The sequence below is a fragment of the Anopheles coluzzii genome, chromosome 3 (assembly GCF_943734685.1).
Source record: "Anopheles coluzzii chromosome 3, AcolN3, whole genome shotgun sequence".
Taxonomy (NCBI): Eukaryota; Metazoa; Arthropoda; class Insecta; order Diptera; family Culicidae; genus Anopheles; species Anopheles coluzzii.
The window spans coordinates 66,005,133-66,022,037 of NC_064671.1; the positions used below are offsets into that span (position 1 = coordinate 66,005,133).

General features: G+C 43.0%; 2 protein-coding genes across 15 annotated transcripts in view; one reads left to right on the forward strand and one right to left on the reverse strand.

Annotated features, from left to right (window-relative positions):
• The window catches only part of LOC120958923 (MOB kinase activator-like 2), a 111,808-nt gene extending 102,547 nt beyond the window's left edge, over positions 1-9,261 (forward strand). For all 14 annotated transcript variants that reach the window (XM_040382009.2, XM_049609194.1, XM_049609193.1 and 11 more), the window contains 4 exons: positions 1,482-1,642; positions 3,529-3,625; positions 5,273-5,560; positions 5,638-9,261. In XM_040382009.2, coding sequence (XP_040237943.1) covers positions 1,482-1,642; positions 3,529-3,625; positions 5,273-5,560; positions 5,638-6,394 — 1,303 coding nt within the window. In that variant the 3' untranslated portion in view covers positions 6,395-9,261. The remainder of the gene's footprint in view (positions 1-1,481; positions 1,643-3,528; positions 3,626-5,272; positions 5,561-5,637) is intronic.
• A 5,272-nt stretch (positions 9,262-14,533) lies between these two features.
• LOC120959510 (DNA translocase FtsK-like) lies at positions 14,534-15,661 on the reverse strand. The gene is made up of 3 exons (XM_049608972.1): positions 15,601-15,661; positions 15,062-15,535; positions 14,534-14,571 (listed from the first exon to the last, which is right to left on the reverse strand). The coding sequence occupies exons 1-3, from the start codon at positions 15,659-15,661 to the stop codon at positions 14,534-14,536; spliced, it is 573 nt and encodes a 190-aa protein (XP_049464929.1).
• Positions 15,662-16,905: the final 1,244 nt, after the last annotated feature.

A 16,905-nucleotide genomic window follows, 5' to 3' on the forward strand; every position in this document is an offset into this window, starting at 1 on the left:
AGGTGTCATGAGCAAAAAAAGATCGCTGCATCATTAATACCTTTATGTAATTTGATTTCAGCACGAAAAACTCTCATAAATTGCAAAAATCCGGTTCGAAGGACCAAAAAAGGGCACACCACGTGACAAGAACCACGAGGTTCACAACGCTCAAGTGGTGAAGGGAGTATTGCTGCTTGTCATGATGATGTATTTAAATTTTTTAATTAAAAAGATACACATACACAGACACACTGGTTAAGTGCCTCGTGACACCACTGCCTAACTGAGGGGGAGCAGTGTTCGCGATAGAAAACCTTTATCAGTTGATTTGACCAACGCTCGGTCGCTTTTTTATGCTTGTTATCGAACCGGGAAGAGTCTCGTGATAATGTTTAGGTCTACACTTCTCTTTTTTTCTTTTTCTTGCTTTGTCCTCGTGTTTTTGTGCCTTTCGGATATGAAAATGGCAACCCAGATGTGTGCGGTTAAATCACAAACAACCGCCCTTTGATTATTTTCGTCGTGCGTAAAATGAATCTGATGTAAAATGTGTGGTGTGAAATAAAATTCAACCGCCGTTGCTCCTTTGCCATCGGTTCTTGGCCGATGAAACACCGCAGTCCTCCGACGTTTCGGTTCGGTTGGCAAAGATGACCCAAATATGCTGTGCTGGTGCTCGGGGTCGGGAAAACATCTGGTTCGCACGAGCCGTCAAAAAGGCAAAGAAAAGTCGGATCTCGACTAGATCAAAGAACTTGATCGTTGCATGAGAGCAAGAGAAAGAGAAAGAAAGAGTTAGCGTATGGAGGAAGTTGCAACCAAGATAAGCGGTAGGGGATATCAAACAAAAAGAAGTGGAACATATTCACAGTTCATTACCTTTCCTCATCTATTGCCGCTAGTTCCGTAACCGTTGGATAGGGTTCTTGATCTACGCATCCGCTTCATGCACGACCGGCAAGAGAAGACGATAAGTTACGATCGCTTCAACAGACACACATAACCAATCCCTCACACCAAAACACCCTCCCCTTCTTATGCAGCTCTTCATGGCCTTGCACGTTGCATCAGCCACCCGGGAAGCAATGCATTTCGAAACGGAGGCGTCTAATCAAAATCAAATTCCCATTTCTCACGACTTTCCATTTCTCAAACTTCCGAGTGTGTGCGCGTCTCAAGAACGTCATAATTAAGCAACAAAAACTGGCTACCAAAAGGGGAGGAGGTTGATGTGTATGGAATTAATGGTGTAATCTTAAATGGGAGGGTTTGGGTGCGTTATTTGGCATCTCCCATGATGCAACGCAATGAAATGAACGGTTTCATTCTTTGCAGTGTCGCACTCAATCTACGACGGTTTGAAATGTTAATCAAAGCAACCGGCGGCGGCTGCGTCTCCGTGTGTTTTTGTCGTGTGACAGATGTCATGCGGCTTTGTAGGTGAAGCAGTAAAGAGGCATAATTTTAATGGTTTTTATTTCGTTTTTTTCTCTTTACAGAAAAGCCCGACGCAAGGAACGAGACGGAGATTCGAATCAGGGTGACACAAAGCTTTACCTCGAGGAAGGGCTGCTAGAGCGAAAGCTACCGGATGCGGACCTGCGATTACTAGTGGATCTACCGGCCGGCTTGGACTACAACGAATGGCTAGCATCGCACAGTAAGTGTACACGAGGGACATTTAGACATTTCTTAGTCATGCAGCAGCGATCTCCTGAAGTAACACAAAGTTTGAAAGCGCCCTCGTCAGTATCATCTCCGCTTTTTTATTAGCTCATCATGTGATCATCAGAAGCAGACAACGACCCGTACAAACCCAATAACACCTCGGCTAAACGAAAGCTTTTACCGGGAGATCATCATCATTTTTAAAAGTTTGCCATTTGGCACAAGCGAACCGTTTTCTCGATATGGATATTGCCTAACTAGAACTATACAAAAAAAGGAGCGATGCCCACCCTTGTCGGGATGAGCATTAATCATACACCATAACACTATACACTCTTTCTACCCACGTCAGGTTAACACACAATCGCCAGACGCGGTGTCGCCCACCTCTCAAATGTTGTATATACACGGCCGATGATGATGATGCCGTTGACACTGTTCTGTCTATCTTCTTCCAAAAAAGTACCCTTCTCTTCTTCCTCATCCATGATGAGATGCGAAAACTGTTGTGACACCCAGCGGTGTCATCTTTCACTCTCCTTTTTGTACACTTTTCGATTAGACGGCTGGGAGATGTTGTTGTGTGCCTTTTTTGTATCTTTTAAGTCTCTCACTGAGCGAGTAGCGCCCGAGATAATGTGATTCATCGGTTAGATGTTCCAAGCGATGTCTTGGGGACCTAATATTGCGCATACAGGACAGAGGGGATGACCGCCACCACTAGTGGCTTGTCAACCGTTTGATTCTGTCACATCGGTTTTGGGGTATCTTTGTTGCCCTCTTTTACCGCCACAGCTTGATTGACAGTTGTTCGCGCTTCAGGAATGGTCTAGATGCGCGCCTACTACAGGTCGTAGGTACGCGAGAATCGTTGTACTTCAGCAAATAAGACGAGGCCATCGTCGCCTATTGGTGGGGGCTCATTCTGCTTCAAATCTAATCATCAAACGAGAATGCATCCGATAAAGCTTCGTGTGATAATTCCAGCTGTGTGTGTGTGTGGAACAGCTGCAATAATAACCTCATAATACTCTCTTGGAGTGCTGAGCATTCGCCATTCGCGCTGAGGGAACTCCATTGTCTCCGGGGGCTCGATTGTCATCAATCACAAGTGGGTGTTCCGGTTGTTTTTTTGTTTCTTTCACCGTCTGGTAAGATGCCGTGCATCTAGAGAGTTCCCGTCTTTATGTGTGTGTGAGTTTCATACATCATACAGATTCTTTTTTTTGCTCAAAAACTCCAATATCTGTCCAAAAAGTGTACATTCTTTGTGTTTCTTTTGCTGCTTTTTTAACCCAGACAGCTGATTTCAAATGTCATATGTCTGAAAAGTATCTTGAATCGCTCTCTCGTTTCGGTTTGATTCTTTTTCTGTGTGAAGGATATATCCTACTCTCCACAGTTCGGACAAACCTGTCAGACTCAACGAAACCTGTCTGCCTTCTTCTCCTCTCCGTCCGATGTTGGTTCGATGCCAAACGAAAACCGCTCGTGTAAAGCAAAAACAAATGCCTAAAACACACTGCTTACACACAGACAAAAAAGAGCCGAAAGTTTGGTTTTTAGTGGCCGGTTCCTGAGCCATGAGCCGCCCCGTTTCGAACTCGTTTTCTCTGATATGATAAATGATGGCGAAGGTCGTCGCGTTCGTTTTTTTTTGCAATTTTGTATGCTATGCAAATGCCGCCGAAACAGCAACCACCATTATATCAGCGAAATATGTTTGCTTTTTTCTAGTTAGGTGTTTTATTCTTTCTTGTTGTGCACTTCTAGCCCACACTTCTTTGTATCGTAAGCAAGCAACCCAGCCAGACACACTAATCAGCACGTTATAATCATATTTTCCCTTTTTTTCTCTCTGTCTCTCTCCTCTTCTAGCCCTTGCGCTGTTCGAGCACGTCAACCTCGTGTACGGTACCATCAGTGAATTCTGCACTACATCCGGCTGTCCAGACATGACCGGCCCAGGAACTAGGTGAGTGTGTGGATATGTGTGTGGTCGAAGCCGCCACTGTAATGATCATTGCACGCACACTGTATCGCTTGCGATGGGACCCTCAAAGGGTAGTCTGAAAGTTGTGGGGAAAAGCGCATTGAACGGGGGGGTTGCTGAAGAAACTTTCTTCACTACCACCCGAATGACGTGCAGCCGCTTGGGTCACGTTTCTCAACCTGAACCCGTTTGATGTTCCATCATTATTACGAAGTCAGTGCACGATCGGGCGATGAAACCGACACGACCCCGTTGTCGTTGTCGTCGTCGGCACAGCACACGTGCACTCAGCTCCCTAGAACTGTGTCTGCATTTTGAGCTGTCCCGGTCGGGGCTCCGGTTCGAATGGATTTATCACAATAAATGATCGATCGATCGGGGTTTTCATGTGTGTCGCCAAAAGCGTCTGCACGGTCTGCGACGGTCCAAATGAACCCCTCGCTCTTGTTTGACGGACTGCTTTAATGCATCGAAAAGACCTCAATATCGTAATTTATTTGTGCACGAAGCAGCAGTGGCCGGAACGTTCTGAAATAATAAATCACACGCTCGCCAACAGTTCAAACTTTCTTCCTGTGCGCGAATCAAACCCGGCAACGACAAATAAACAGTGGACGAAAACACGCGCACTGACGGCGAAGAGGAACACTTTTTGCGTTAATTTATTTTACGATTTTACGACTAGAAATGAAAATAAATTAAAGGACAGGGGGAAGGCACCCTCACGTGAAAAGACAGTGAAAGCAAACGCGCTCGAACCCCGTGTGCCGCACTAGCCAACTTTGAAGAAAGTTCTTTGGAATTACTTGAAACGGGGTGCACCCCTTGACCACACAATAGATTGAAGTTTTTATATCCATTCTCTCACTCGCTTATCATAATTTTGTATGCACAAGAAGTATCGGCCCTCTTAATAGTTGTGAGATTTGACCCCTTTTAAACTCCTCTCTGTATCGCCGAAACATGAGGCACGATACAAATCGCTCACAAATGATAAAGCAAACCGGGGGGAATCGAAGACGATCGACCCATCGTAGACGCTTTGCGCTGTCGCTTCTTTGATCACCGCGCCCGACCCGCAGGAGGAAGAACCATTCCTATCTTTCGGTGCCCTCTCTCTCTCTCTCTTTGTTCCAAAATTCGACCGCCCATGGAGATTCTAAAAAGAAGAAGGCACACGCTACGTTTGTAAGGTGCTTTGAAGTGCCAGTGTTGCGCGGTCTTGCTTGTAAGGAATGACGGCGCACATTCCTTGTGATCGCTGCACACTCATAGTGTACGTGGTTCTTCTATTACCTCATCGATCGATCGAAGCATGATGTTGTGTATATATATATTTTTCTTTTTCTGTTGGTGTTTTATTATTCCTAACCAAACATTAAGGGTCATATTTTGATTTTCTTGCCTCACGATGAATCATTGATCGCGTACGCACATCTTCCGTGTCAAGCCAGTGGACCGGCAAAAAAGACTGCTTTACCACATCCACTTTTCATCTACTAAGCGTTCTACACGGTTCCGCACGTGACAGCTGTCACTTTTGACAGTTGACATCATCGCTCTTTCAAACCCAATAAACTAATGAGTGTATTTTTTCTCTCTTTCTCGCTCTCCTCCCAACCGCTCCAGGATGTACCTCTGGTTCGACGAGAAGGGCAAGAAGACGCGGGTGGCCGCCCCACAGTACATCGACTACGTGATGACGTTCACGCAGAAGACGGTCAGCGACGAGTCGATCTTTCCCACCAAATATGCCAATGAGTTCCCTAGTTCGTTCGAGAGCATCGCGCGCAAAATCGTCCGCCTGCTGTTCCATGTGATCGCGCACCTGTACGCGGCCCACTTCCGCGAGGTCACCATGCTCGGGCTGCACGCGCATCTTAACCTCACCTTCGCGCATCTCACCGCGTTCCATAGGTAAGTGGAGTGAAAGTGTGTTTTGTTGAGTTCTTCAATGCCATTAAATCATTCGTTCCCTCTGTTCCATCTTTTAGGCGATTTAATCTGATAGAACCCAAAGAGACAGAAGTGCTGCGCGATCTGGAGATTGCGCTCCGCCTGACGGACGATCCGACGGCGCCCGCGGTCACCACCGGCGCCGACGGCAAGGCGGACAGTAGTGCCTCGATCGCGTCCACGACCTCGGCCTCGACCGGCACGACCAACACGTGCTCGTCCTCGTCCACGTCCTCGACCGCTTCCTGCTCGCCGCCGCTACTCCTAACCGCCGCTGCAGCCGCCGCCTCCTCTACCGTGCCGCCGCCGTCGTCGTCGCCGCACCCGAACAACGGTACGATCCTGCCTCCCTCCTCCTCCTCTACCACCGCCACGCCGAACAGCAGCTGCAGTGGTGCGGACAACAATAATAGCAACAGCAGTAGTGATAGTGGTGCCGCCGGCCACGCGAACCACCACGCGCTCATCGATGGGGACGCGACGGCCCAGCCGATCTGCAAGCAGCCGCTCGAATCGGGCAGCGTCGTTGTAAATAGTAATAGTCATAATCATCACCCGCACCATCACCACAACCATCCCCATCACCATCATCACCATCATCCGGGTAAGATGGAATCGTCCTGTGCGACCGGTGGTGGTGGCGGCGGCAGTGGCAGCAGCACCGGCAGCGTTGGGGTGAGCGGATGCGGCGTCGGTTACAGCGTCGTTGGAGGGGGAGGCGGCGGTGGAGGTGGCGGTGGACATTCGGGCGGGGCCAGTTCGCAGCAGTCGTCCAACACGCAGACAACGGCATAGTGGATACGCTGGACTGCGAGTGTTGGGGCCGGCGCCGGAACCATGTTCCTGCTGGGCGGGGCGGCGTGCTGTGGGGCCCTCCAGGTGCCCACCCAAATCTGACCAAAATGTGATCTTAAAAAAAAAAAACAAAAAACAAAACAAAAAAAACACACACAAGCATACGCGGAAAAAGGATGTGAAGCGAAAGGTGGCAAACACACACACACACAAGCGCGTGTGTACACATCCTTGGAGAACAGGAGTGTGATGATGGAGGGAGGGATGTTGCCATTCGGGTGTATGTGTGTGTGTGTGTATGTGTGTTGGTTCGTTGTCTCTGCTTTCATTTTGCCTTTTGCACGAAACACACATACACGACACGCGCCCCTAGCAACGCTCCCCCCCCCCCCCCCAAACAACCAATCAGCATCGCATCACGCGCAAAGGACAGCAGAGGTAGCGTTGCGTCAATCTTACTTTTTTTATTTTTTAATGAAGCTAGGAACCATTTTTAGTAAGCGTGAAAAGTGTGTGTGTGTGCTCTGTTACACGAAACAACACCGCCTCCCAAGAAAGGATAATATATTTGTGTATGTATTGTAACCCATTATGATTGAAACCATCCTTCAAGGTAGCCTGAATAATAAGCAAAAATAAGAAAAAAAGGAAACGAAACAAGCGGTCCCTGTAAAAACGAAGGGAGGGACGGATTTTTAACTGTTCGTTTGGGAACACTTACTGGAACCGTCAGCTGTTGCTGCTGCTAGACAGTGGGGAAAGCGATGGCAAATGGCAGTTATGCGGTCATAACTAATTTTTGAACTGTTTAGTTATCTCTCTGTTCCTGTTTTTTTTTTCAATATCGAACACATAATATTGTAAATTATTTTTGGTAAACTTCTTTCTTAGTTACAATCACATTTCCAAGGAGTAATTCGTTTTGCTGTGTTCTTCTGTTATCTAATTCTAGTGCGATCTATTCGGCCCTTTTCCCTCCCTTTCTGTAAGAAAGCAATTGTTTTGTTTTATGTTTTGTATTTGTCTTTGCTTCGTACACGCACACGTTTCGTTTCGTTTTTTTACTCTACTGTGATCATGATTGTTGGTTCTTCTTTCTTTTTACTTGTTTATTTTTCCCTTTTCGGTTTTGCCTCAACCGAACACACTTTGTAAAGCGAAAGAGAGAGAGAGAGATAGCTGGAGCATCCTTTTTTACCGCTGTTAGAAAAAGGTTACAATAAACAAAAACAAAAAAACAAAAACAAAAAACAGCAGCTGTGAAAAGAAAATAGAATGAAATTGATTACCGAAAAAAAGCAGAGAGAAACATAACACATCCGGTCAAATTATGAAAAGCGCGTTGATGTTGTTTTCATTCACTCCGTCTCCTGTTGCAGTGAGTGAGGTGCAAAGATCAATTCGTACATTAAACCAAGGCTAAGGTTTATACAAGAAAAGGTGATATATATCTGCGTTTATGTATCTTCTTTTGTAGCGTTCGTAACGAGCAAAAACAGCATTTTTCTGTGCTATTATCTTCTTTTTGTCTCTTTTTTTTTTAACTAATTCGTGTTTTCCGTGTCATTGTGCAAATGATTTCGCACTTGGTTTTCCCCTCTCATTTGTTTCCTTTTCCATTTCCTTGTTTTTGTGTGTGTATGTGTGCTATTTCGCGCGCTCTTTAGGTTGTTTAATTATTACATACTGTTAGTTACTATTTTAGTGTACTTTTCTGCTTTTGTTTTGGTTTTGCTCGATCGACTGCCCATGTTGTGCGTCGTGTGTTTTTGTGGTGATAGTGAGCTGAAGTCCAAGGGTAGTAGTCATCACTTCAAATGGATCCATCCCCCAACCAACCAACCAACCAACACACAATAACCTTAAACTACTTATAATTTGCACCTTGTTAGAGGAAGAAGAATATAACTGTTAACTAGAGCGACGCATATTATGAAAAACGCATTAGCGATCGAGATGCGTTTATGCGTCCGATCACTTTAGTTTGGGCAGGTGGTGCAGCAGCAAAGCAGATAAAATAATTAAACCCTTTACAGACCCGTAAGCCGCACTAAAAGGGTCCAGATGAAAGCAAACAAAAAAAGAATTATAGTTTCACACCAGTAGCATGACAGCAAACTCTTTAGAGAGGGTGTAGTGTTGTTGCAAGGGAAAGAATAGAGATCGTTATCGAAGTCGATAAATAAAAGGGAAACATGCTACTAAAAACATAGCAAAATGCAACAAAAAAAAACACAGCTGAACCTAATCAACATAAAGCTAAACACAAGTTGTGTGAGTAAAAACACACAAACAAACACAAAGAAAACAAAACACACGCAAAACATAAGATAACGAATAAAGAGAAATGTGCGTAAAAATTAACAAGAAAGTGGGACAGAACATTAGGTCTATATAGAAGTACATATATATATATATTTAATACAGAGATATAGAGAAAGAGAGTCAACTTATAGAAAGAGAGAGTGAGAGAGAACAGGCAAAGAAAATGGGAAATAAAATCCCCTCTAAAAAAGGAATGTGTTAAAAAGAAAGAAATGTGTTAATAGAACGTGATAGGAGAATGAGCGTGTGTGTGTGTGAGTAAACGAGAGAGGGGTAGGAATGTGTTATAAAACGTAAAAATGTGAGCAAATGTGTAAGAGGTTAGTTGTAGTAGCTGTAAGAGAAAGCAGCAGTGTGTGGGTGCGCGATAAGAATCACCCACTTTCACTTTCACAGACACAGATACACACATTTTGCTCTAGTTTGCAAAGAATACACAAGTATAATAATACACAAGTAAAAGCAAAACTCACAAACACACACACACGCTCCCTTATTCATGCAAAACATCCAAACAAACCAACCTCCCCCCCCCCCATCCCATTAGGAAAAAGAAATGAAGATAGTTTAGTAGAGTGTGGAGCATGTACGAAGCACGAGGCAGATAAGAGTTACAGAAAGAGAAAAGAGAGAAGAGAAAAAGAAAAGAACAAAAAAAGTTTAAAGAAGCAAAAAAAAACATTGATGCAAATACATAATCCTGCAAATTGTTGTTATTTGACCGAGTGTGTGTGTGTATGTGTGTGGGTGGGTGAAGGGGGAAAGGGTGGAAAGAAAAAAAGGGAGATGATGTTTATGCTGGGGACAAGTGTATATGGTGTGTTGCTGTAAGTTGAGTTTTGAGTGAAAAATGTGATCCAAAATTTCCTCCTGCGGGACGTTTCACAACAAGCCTAGAAAGAAGAGGAAAATGAATAGAAAAAGGCCAGAAAAAAAACAAGAAAAAGGTATTAAAAATGTATACTTATTTTTTAATTCTTCTTTTTTTCATGGAATTGCTGCTAAACAGTGTTTAATTGTGTGTTTTGATTTAATTTTAGTTTTGCACTCCATCTCCCCGGACGCTTCATCATTCCCATCATCATCATCATCATCATCATCACCATCGTCACATCTAAATGGCTGTAAAAAAATGCCCGTGCATTTGGAAATTTGGATTGTGGAAAAAGCCAAATTCCACCAGCAAATCACCTTTAAGTTGCTTCGTTCTCCCATCTTTGATGTGTGTGTATGTGTTTCGTTGTTGTAATCAGTGTTTAACAAGAAACAAGAAAAACCACACATTGTGATAGTGTAACGAGTGATCATACATGTACACAGAAGCATATTAAATTTGCCCACTTGCGCAAATGATGGTAAGAGAAAAACAGCAAAATGAAAAATAAGATTTATGAAATAGATTAGATTTGCTTTGAAAACCCCAAAAGTAAATGAAAAGAAGAAAAACACATAAAAAAAATAATAAAGCAACACAGAACAGGCACGTAAAACTAACTAAGTTTATTAGTGTAGACTGTTTCGTCTAGCTTTTCGTTCGGTAATAGTTGTTCGAGGTAGTTCGGAAGAAAAAGAAAAGAAAAGAAAAGAAAAGCTATAAAAAAGAGTAGTGCAAAAGCACAGAAAGGAGAGGAAAAAGAGAAGATAAATAAAAAAGTAAAATATCCAGTGAGCATAAACTATCGGTTTAGAAAGAGTTTGTTGATTCCGTAGATGAGTTAAAAAGAGTAAAGTGTAAAAAAAGAGCTATAAGATGCTGCTGAACCAAGTTCAGAAACTAGCAATAAAAGCGTTCTATTTGCCGAAATTATAATAAAAAGAACAGCAAAATAAGCAAACGAGAAAACACTGTAAACTTCTTTATTCAAAAAACTAACAAAAAACACAACTAAAAAGCATAGCTATTTGTGTTTTGTGTTTTAAATGTTGAGTAAGCGAGTAGAAGTAGTGGAAGCGACAGTAAAGCATGAAGGAAATAGAATAGAAAAAAAATCACAAGCAAAAAGGCGAGAAAGAATTTGAAAAGCTAAACAGCAAAGCAAAACATACAGCTGCAACGTTGCATACCTTTAGGCTGATTGACAAAAGTGGCCTTTAGAAGAAAGTGTTGTCTATTGCGTCCTTACTCAGTATGTGTGTGTTTTGGGTTTTTATTCGTTCAGAAAGCACACAGATTAACGATGTGTTGGTAACAGAGGTCAAAAGAAAGTAAAGTTTATAGAACTTTTAACCAACTTTTGTGTGGTAATAGAAATGGTTCAAAACACGCCGCAAACGTTTAAATTTAATTTTTAAATTCACTCTAAAATGACAGACACTATCTAAAAAAAAAAATGATAACCAATGTGTTTAACCTGTAAATAAGTTTCTTTTTTTTTGTAAAATAAACTAAACAAAAAAGTAAGCAAAACGAATGGGAAGTTGTAAGAAACAAGATATGAAAACTTTAAAAAAAGAATGTAAAACATAAGGAAAGCAATTAAATTGCTGCACATCTACAGATCTACATACACACCATATCAGCCTATTCCGAATCACAAATACTAATTCTACATTACACTACACTAAGGCACTTCATGCTCCGCGCACAGATGATTATATTTTTGTTTTTTTTGTTCATAATTTTGTGTCCTAATTCCGTTGTTTATGCAGTCAATTCAATATAGTGTGGAACACATGCTGACACATAGTGTGGGACACCACAGCCGATAATATGCTTCAGCTACGTGAAACAGTGCAACAGTAAAGTTCTATAAGATAACACAAACACGGAACGAAAGTAGTACCATACTGCGGTGTTGCTGCTGTGTTGCTGCTATAAAGTGAGATCTGCCGTAACTGTAAGATAGCAAAAGAAATACAAATGTTACTAGCAAAGGGAAGAGATAAGAGAGCAAACCAAAATAAAAAATGGGTGGAAAAAAATGAAAAAAACAAAACACACGCTATACGGTGGATACATAATAATCAATAAAACAAATTGATCGCCTCAAAGAAGTAAAAGCGGGAGTAACCCAGAGCAAATGCAAGAAGGAAGAAATGAAGGAAGGAAAATAACACGTAAGAACGCCTCTCGCTCTCCCAAACTCCTTTCTCAGCATGAAAATAATAATAAAAGTACGTAAAGAGAATTAACAAAACACGGGAGTGTGTGTTTTATTAATATTTATATAATTTTAATTAATAAAAAGCTTTTAAATTATTGTTACTAATTTTGCACAGTTACAGGGCTACGCAACTGCAATCCATCGGAGAACTGGCCTCGAACAGAGCCTGGAACTAGCTGTTACTCCAGCCGTTCCTGGAACGAGTAACAAACCTTTATTCCGGTCCTGGAATTAATCCCCAAGCCATTTTGGCTTTAGAACTGATACTGAACTTCTTTCAATTCAATAATTATACCCGAACCTATCTAACCCACACACGAATCGTGAACTTGCCGATCCAGTACATGACACTGACAGCAGCTGTTTGAAAAGTTCCGCAATCATATAAAGTCATCCCAGTCGCTCCGGAATAGTGATGTGCTGTATGGAGCTCATCCACGACTCCGAATCGACTCCGACTATTGTTAGTTCGATTCCGACTCCGGTAAAATGGAACCACTAGATTCGCCCGGAGTCGGAGTCAGTCGGAGTCGTTCGGAGTCGTTCGGAGTCGTCCGGAGTCGTCCGAAGTCTTCCGGAATCGTCCGGAGTCGCCCGGAGTCGTCCGAAGTCGCCCGGAGTCGGAGTCAGTCGGAGTCGTTCGGAGTCGTCCGGAGTCGTCCGAAGTCTTCCGGAATCGTCCGGAGTCGTCCGGAGTCGTTCGGAGTCGTCCGAAGTCGCCCGGAGTAGTCCGGAGTCGTCCGGAGTCGGAGTCGTCCGGAGTCGTCTGAAGTCGAACGACTCCGGACGACTCCGGAAGATTCTGGAAAACTCCGGACGACTCCGGACGACTCCGAACGACTCCGACTGACTCCGACTCCGGGCGACTTCGGACGACTCCGGGCGACTCCGGACGACTTCGAACGACTTCGAACGACTTCGAACGACTCCGAACGACTCCGGACGACTCCGAACGACTCCGGACGACTCCGGACGATTCCGGAAGACTTCGGACGACTCCGGACGACTCCGAACGACTCCGACTGACTCCGACTCCGGGCGACTTCGGGCGATTCCGGACGACTCCGGACGACTCCGGATATTGCAGCGCAGACCTACCTTCCGGAGTCGATTCCGAATTTATCGGAGTCGGATCGGAGTTGACTCCGGATTTCTGCCAACTTTACCCATCACTACTCCGGAAACTACAGCAAAACTAATATCCGTAAAGCTTCATCCATCAACTACGTAACGCTGGTAAGGGGTGGGAAGGAGGAGCTATGATCGAACGGTTACTAACGGCAAAATCTCACGTAATGGATGGATACCCTTGTTCCTGAACAAAAATGAATTTCGAAAATACCACTATACACTACAGAGCTGCACAAAAAACTGGTTGACTATCGCTGCAAATGTTCGCTATACGTTTAAACAGCTGTCACAGTAATTTTGAAAATAAAAAAAATAAAAAAGTAAAAAAAATCTATACAATTTGTCTGTAGAAAGTAAGGCAATTGAATGCGTATTTTTATTAAAATAACCAAATATATAAAAATACTTCACGAGGGACAAAATGGGCTGATGCTTTTGACATATTACGCTTGGTGTTTGTATTTGCCCACACAACAGGGTAACTGTGTACCAGTATTGGGCGGGCTAGTGCAGCAGTCTTACAAAGACTGCTCGTACACTTACAACTTTTATTAGCTTTCATGAAAGTGAGGTTATTTTAGATGAAAAACTATCGTTTTCTGTTATGCTATTTTTTAAATGCTGTTTTAAATGCATTTTTTGGAGATATTCGTGAAATCGCTGTTATGTTCCTACTTTCGCCAGTTTGTTCCTACTTTCGGCAGGTTGTGCTCCTACTATTTTCGGCGGATACGCGAATACGGGTCAGAAAATGTCTTAATCAATGAAAATAGGTAAACAAAAATGTTCAAAATAGTTTCACGCTCTCACTTGCCTAAAATTGGTGTTGAAAATCACTTAAATGAATAATGTTATGTTGCCTGCCTTGCCTGTTTAAGAAACCTGCCAATCTATTGGGTGACAGCAAATCTGCCGAAAAATTGTGAACTCTGTACATTTTGTTTGATATTTTGAAAAATATACAAGGAAATGATGTGATACTTCGTATATGAATAACAAATGAGCATATCTCTATTTAAAAAATATGCGTTGAGAAAATTGTTAATGCATTTTTGCAGGATTTCACTTTTAAGTTACCCTGCCAAAAATAGGCACACTGCCGAATATTGGTACAGTTACCCTAATGCTAACAGGCATCACTTCAAATTCGATTTCGTCGATTGAAACGTGTATAAAGTGTTCTATTTTTTTTATTTTTTTTAAGGATAGGCAGAGGCATGTAATAATGTAAAAAACTGCTTAACATACCCATTTTGCCCCGCTTTCCTCTACGTTACTTCAAAGGATAATGATGTGAAAGTATGATTAATTTATTTTAAATTAATTTTACATTAATTGATTAAAGTACACAACACAAGCGCGGACATATTTTGCCATCACAACACACAGAAAAAAGAGAGTAAAAATAAATGAGGTAATTAGTTAATGTAATTTTGTACTTTATAGCACTGTACCGCCCGCACTTTTCTTTCTTTGCTTTAAATAATAATTTCTGTTTGCTTTTCTTTTGTAGCGCATTTTGGTTTGGAAAAGTTTGCAAAAGCTGAAAACCCGTTCCTTCTTCTTTATTTTGGTGTGCCTACGACTGCACCGGATGTATGCTGCCCTCATCCGAACCTGCGGAAGGAAAATGGAACCAAAAGTGTTAAAAGCTGGTACTCTCCCATGTGCTACTTAGATGAGCAGGGGAAAAGATTCACTACTTACAGCAGCGACGTTGCACGCAGCAAGGATGAGCCGGCCGCAGCCAGTGTCGTCGAAGGTCGTGACAATCCTGACAATCCGAGCAAGCTAGATATGGGGTCAGAATATCGGCTTCCACCTGAAAGCGTGGCACAAACACATACACGAAGAAATGTTTATATTTAGCAAAAAGACCTTGGAATTGGACAGAAATTTCATTTAAAAACTGCGAACAACCGGCCACGGACAAGGAGGAAATGAATAATTTATCGAATCTCATTGGCAAAATTAATGAGTTTGCAGTGTGTGTAATTTTTCGAAATCCAAAACCGGTTTTTTGTTTCTTGTGGACGGGCCTCTTAAGGTAGAAATCTCTAGCACTCCTGTAGTACGTGATGTCACCCGTCTCCCCTCGTTAACGTACCTCTTTCCGGTGGGGTCGAATAGTATTGACCGGAGCTTTGGGGCGCTCCGGCGTAATAGTACGACGGCTGTTGGTATTGGGCGTAGGAAGGTTGCTGCTGCTGGTATGCGGATAGGTAGTAAGGTTGCGACTGAGTTTGTTGGTACGTGTATTGCGGCTGCTGGTAGTACTGGTACTGTGGTTGTTGGGCAGCAGCGGGTTGCTGATACTGTACCTGAGGCTGTTGGACAACGGGTGCCTGATATTGAACCTGTGGCTGCTGGGTCACGGGTTGCTGGTATTGGACCTGAGGTTGCTGATACTGAACCTGAGGGGGCTGTGTAACTGGTTGCTGATATTGAACCTGCGGTACCGATTGCACCCGCTGCTGGACTTGTAACGGCCGCTCTTGTCGCTGGGGAGTCACGTACTCAGCTTGCCGCTGAGGCACTCGCACCAGGACTGGCTGCTGTTCCAGAAAGTTCGTATTCGTTTCTGCAAATAGTCACACAAACTGTTTAGCCAAACGCACAACACTGTATACACAGCCACAATGTTACCTTCGTTCTCATCCACCACCACGTAGTTCAGCTGGCCGTTCTGTGCGAACTGGGCCGGCATAATTTCGATTCCGGGTCCTGCCGGCAGCGCACCGGCCGGGCGAACCGTAACTAAGCCACACCAAAAGATGAATGAAAGTAACCTTAAAAACAGGTGAAATGCCATTTTCTTGCCACGCACGGTTCACACCGGATCAATCACACGACGCACGCGGTCTGCCTTCGGAGCCGAACTGCCACCCGCGACTGATAGTGGTGGTCGGTTCTCCATCGTATGCGACATTGGCCATACATTGTGATGCCTCTTTTTGCTTCTAAACCGGTTTAGATGCTGCAGGGTACAAGCGGAATGATTTGGCACGATCAACAAAAACAAAAAACCGTTATAGTGCGAAGGTTAGCAATTTTAATATGGGCAAATTTGGGCGCTTTTGTTTATGTTTTTTTATGCAAACGTGATTTAAAGTCAAAATTCTTGTCAATTTTTTTTAAACAAATGCACCTAGAAAGAATTGTTTTAATCGTTTTTAAAATGTTCAAACTAGGAAAAACGTGGTTTTCTCATGCAACGAGTTATTGGCGGGTTTTTTTCCCGTCATAGTGAGTTGAGCACTTGCATCACTTTCTCACCAATCCTCATATATGTATTTTATTATGATATTTATACCTGTTCTGTACTTTTTGCGATAAAAACACTTATTTTATGGTTGAAACAATGTTCTCCCCATTAATATCTGTTTTTCGTTAAATTTAAATCGATTTTTTTATATTTGATTGTGAGACAACATTTTCTCACGCGTTTGAATTGTCTCACTATTGGCATTTTGACGGTCCCAAATGACAGTTGGGCCACTTTCGGCGAATAATCGAGCAGTTCGATCTCAGCGACAAATCAACCAACATTATGTACAGGCGGTCCCCGAGATACACGGTTATTGGGGACCGAAAACGGCCGCAAAATACCGCGTATCTCGAATTTCCGCGTAAGTCGAATCTCGTGATTTCTAGCCAAAATAGCACTAATTTTCGTGCAATTTTGCAAGTAGGGGGTGGTTTTAGCCACCAAATGAATTATTTGATATGTTTCTAATGAATTAAACAGTTTTAAATTTTTGTAAATGGTATTTTACATTCGATCAATACGGAAATTATTTGGTATTTCACAATGGATGTGTCAAATCAGTACAATTTGCTCAAAGAACTGTCAAATTTTGAAAACCGCGTATCTCCGAATCCGCGTATAAGAGGTACCGTGTATCTCGGGGACCGCCTGTACAACTTAAGCTCAATTTATTCCCTTTCTTA

Coding starts and splice junctions, on each gene's coding strand:
- LOC120959510 (XM_049608972.1), bottom strand. CDS start 15,661: ATGCCGGCCCAGTTCGCACAGAACGGCCAGCTGAACTACGTGGTGGTG. Junction 15,536..15,600: donor GGTGGTGGATGAGAACGAAG/GTAACATTGTGG, acceptor GACTATTTGCAG/AAACGAATACGAACTTTCTG. Junction 14,572..15,061: donor TTCGACCCCACCGGAAAGAG/GTACGTTAACGA, acceptor TTCCTTCCGCAG/GTTCGGATGAGGGCAGCATA.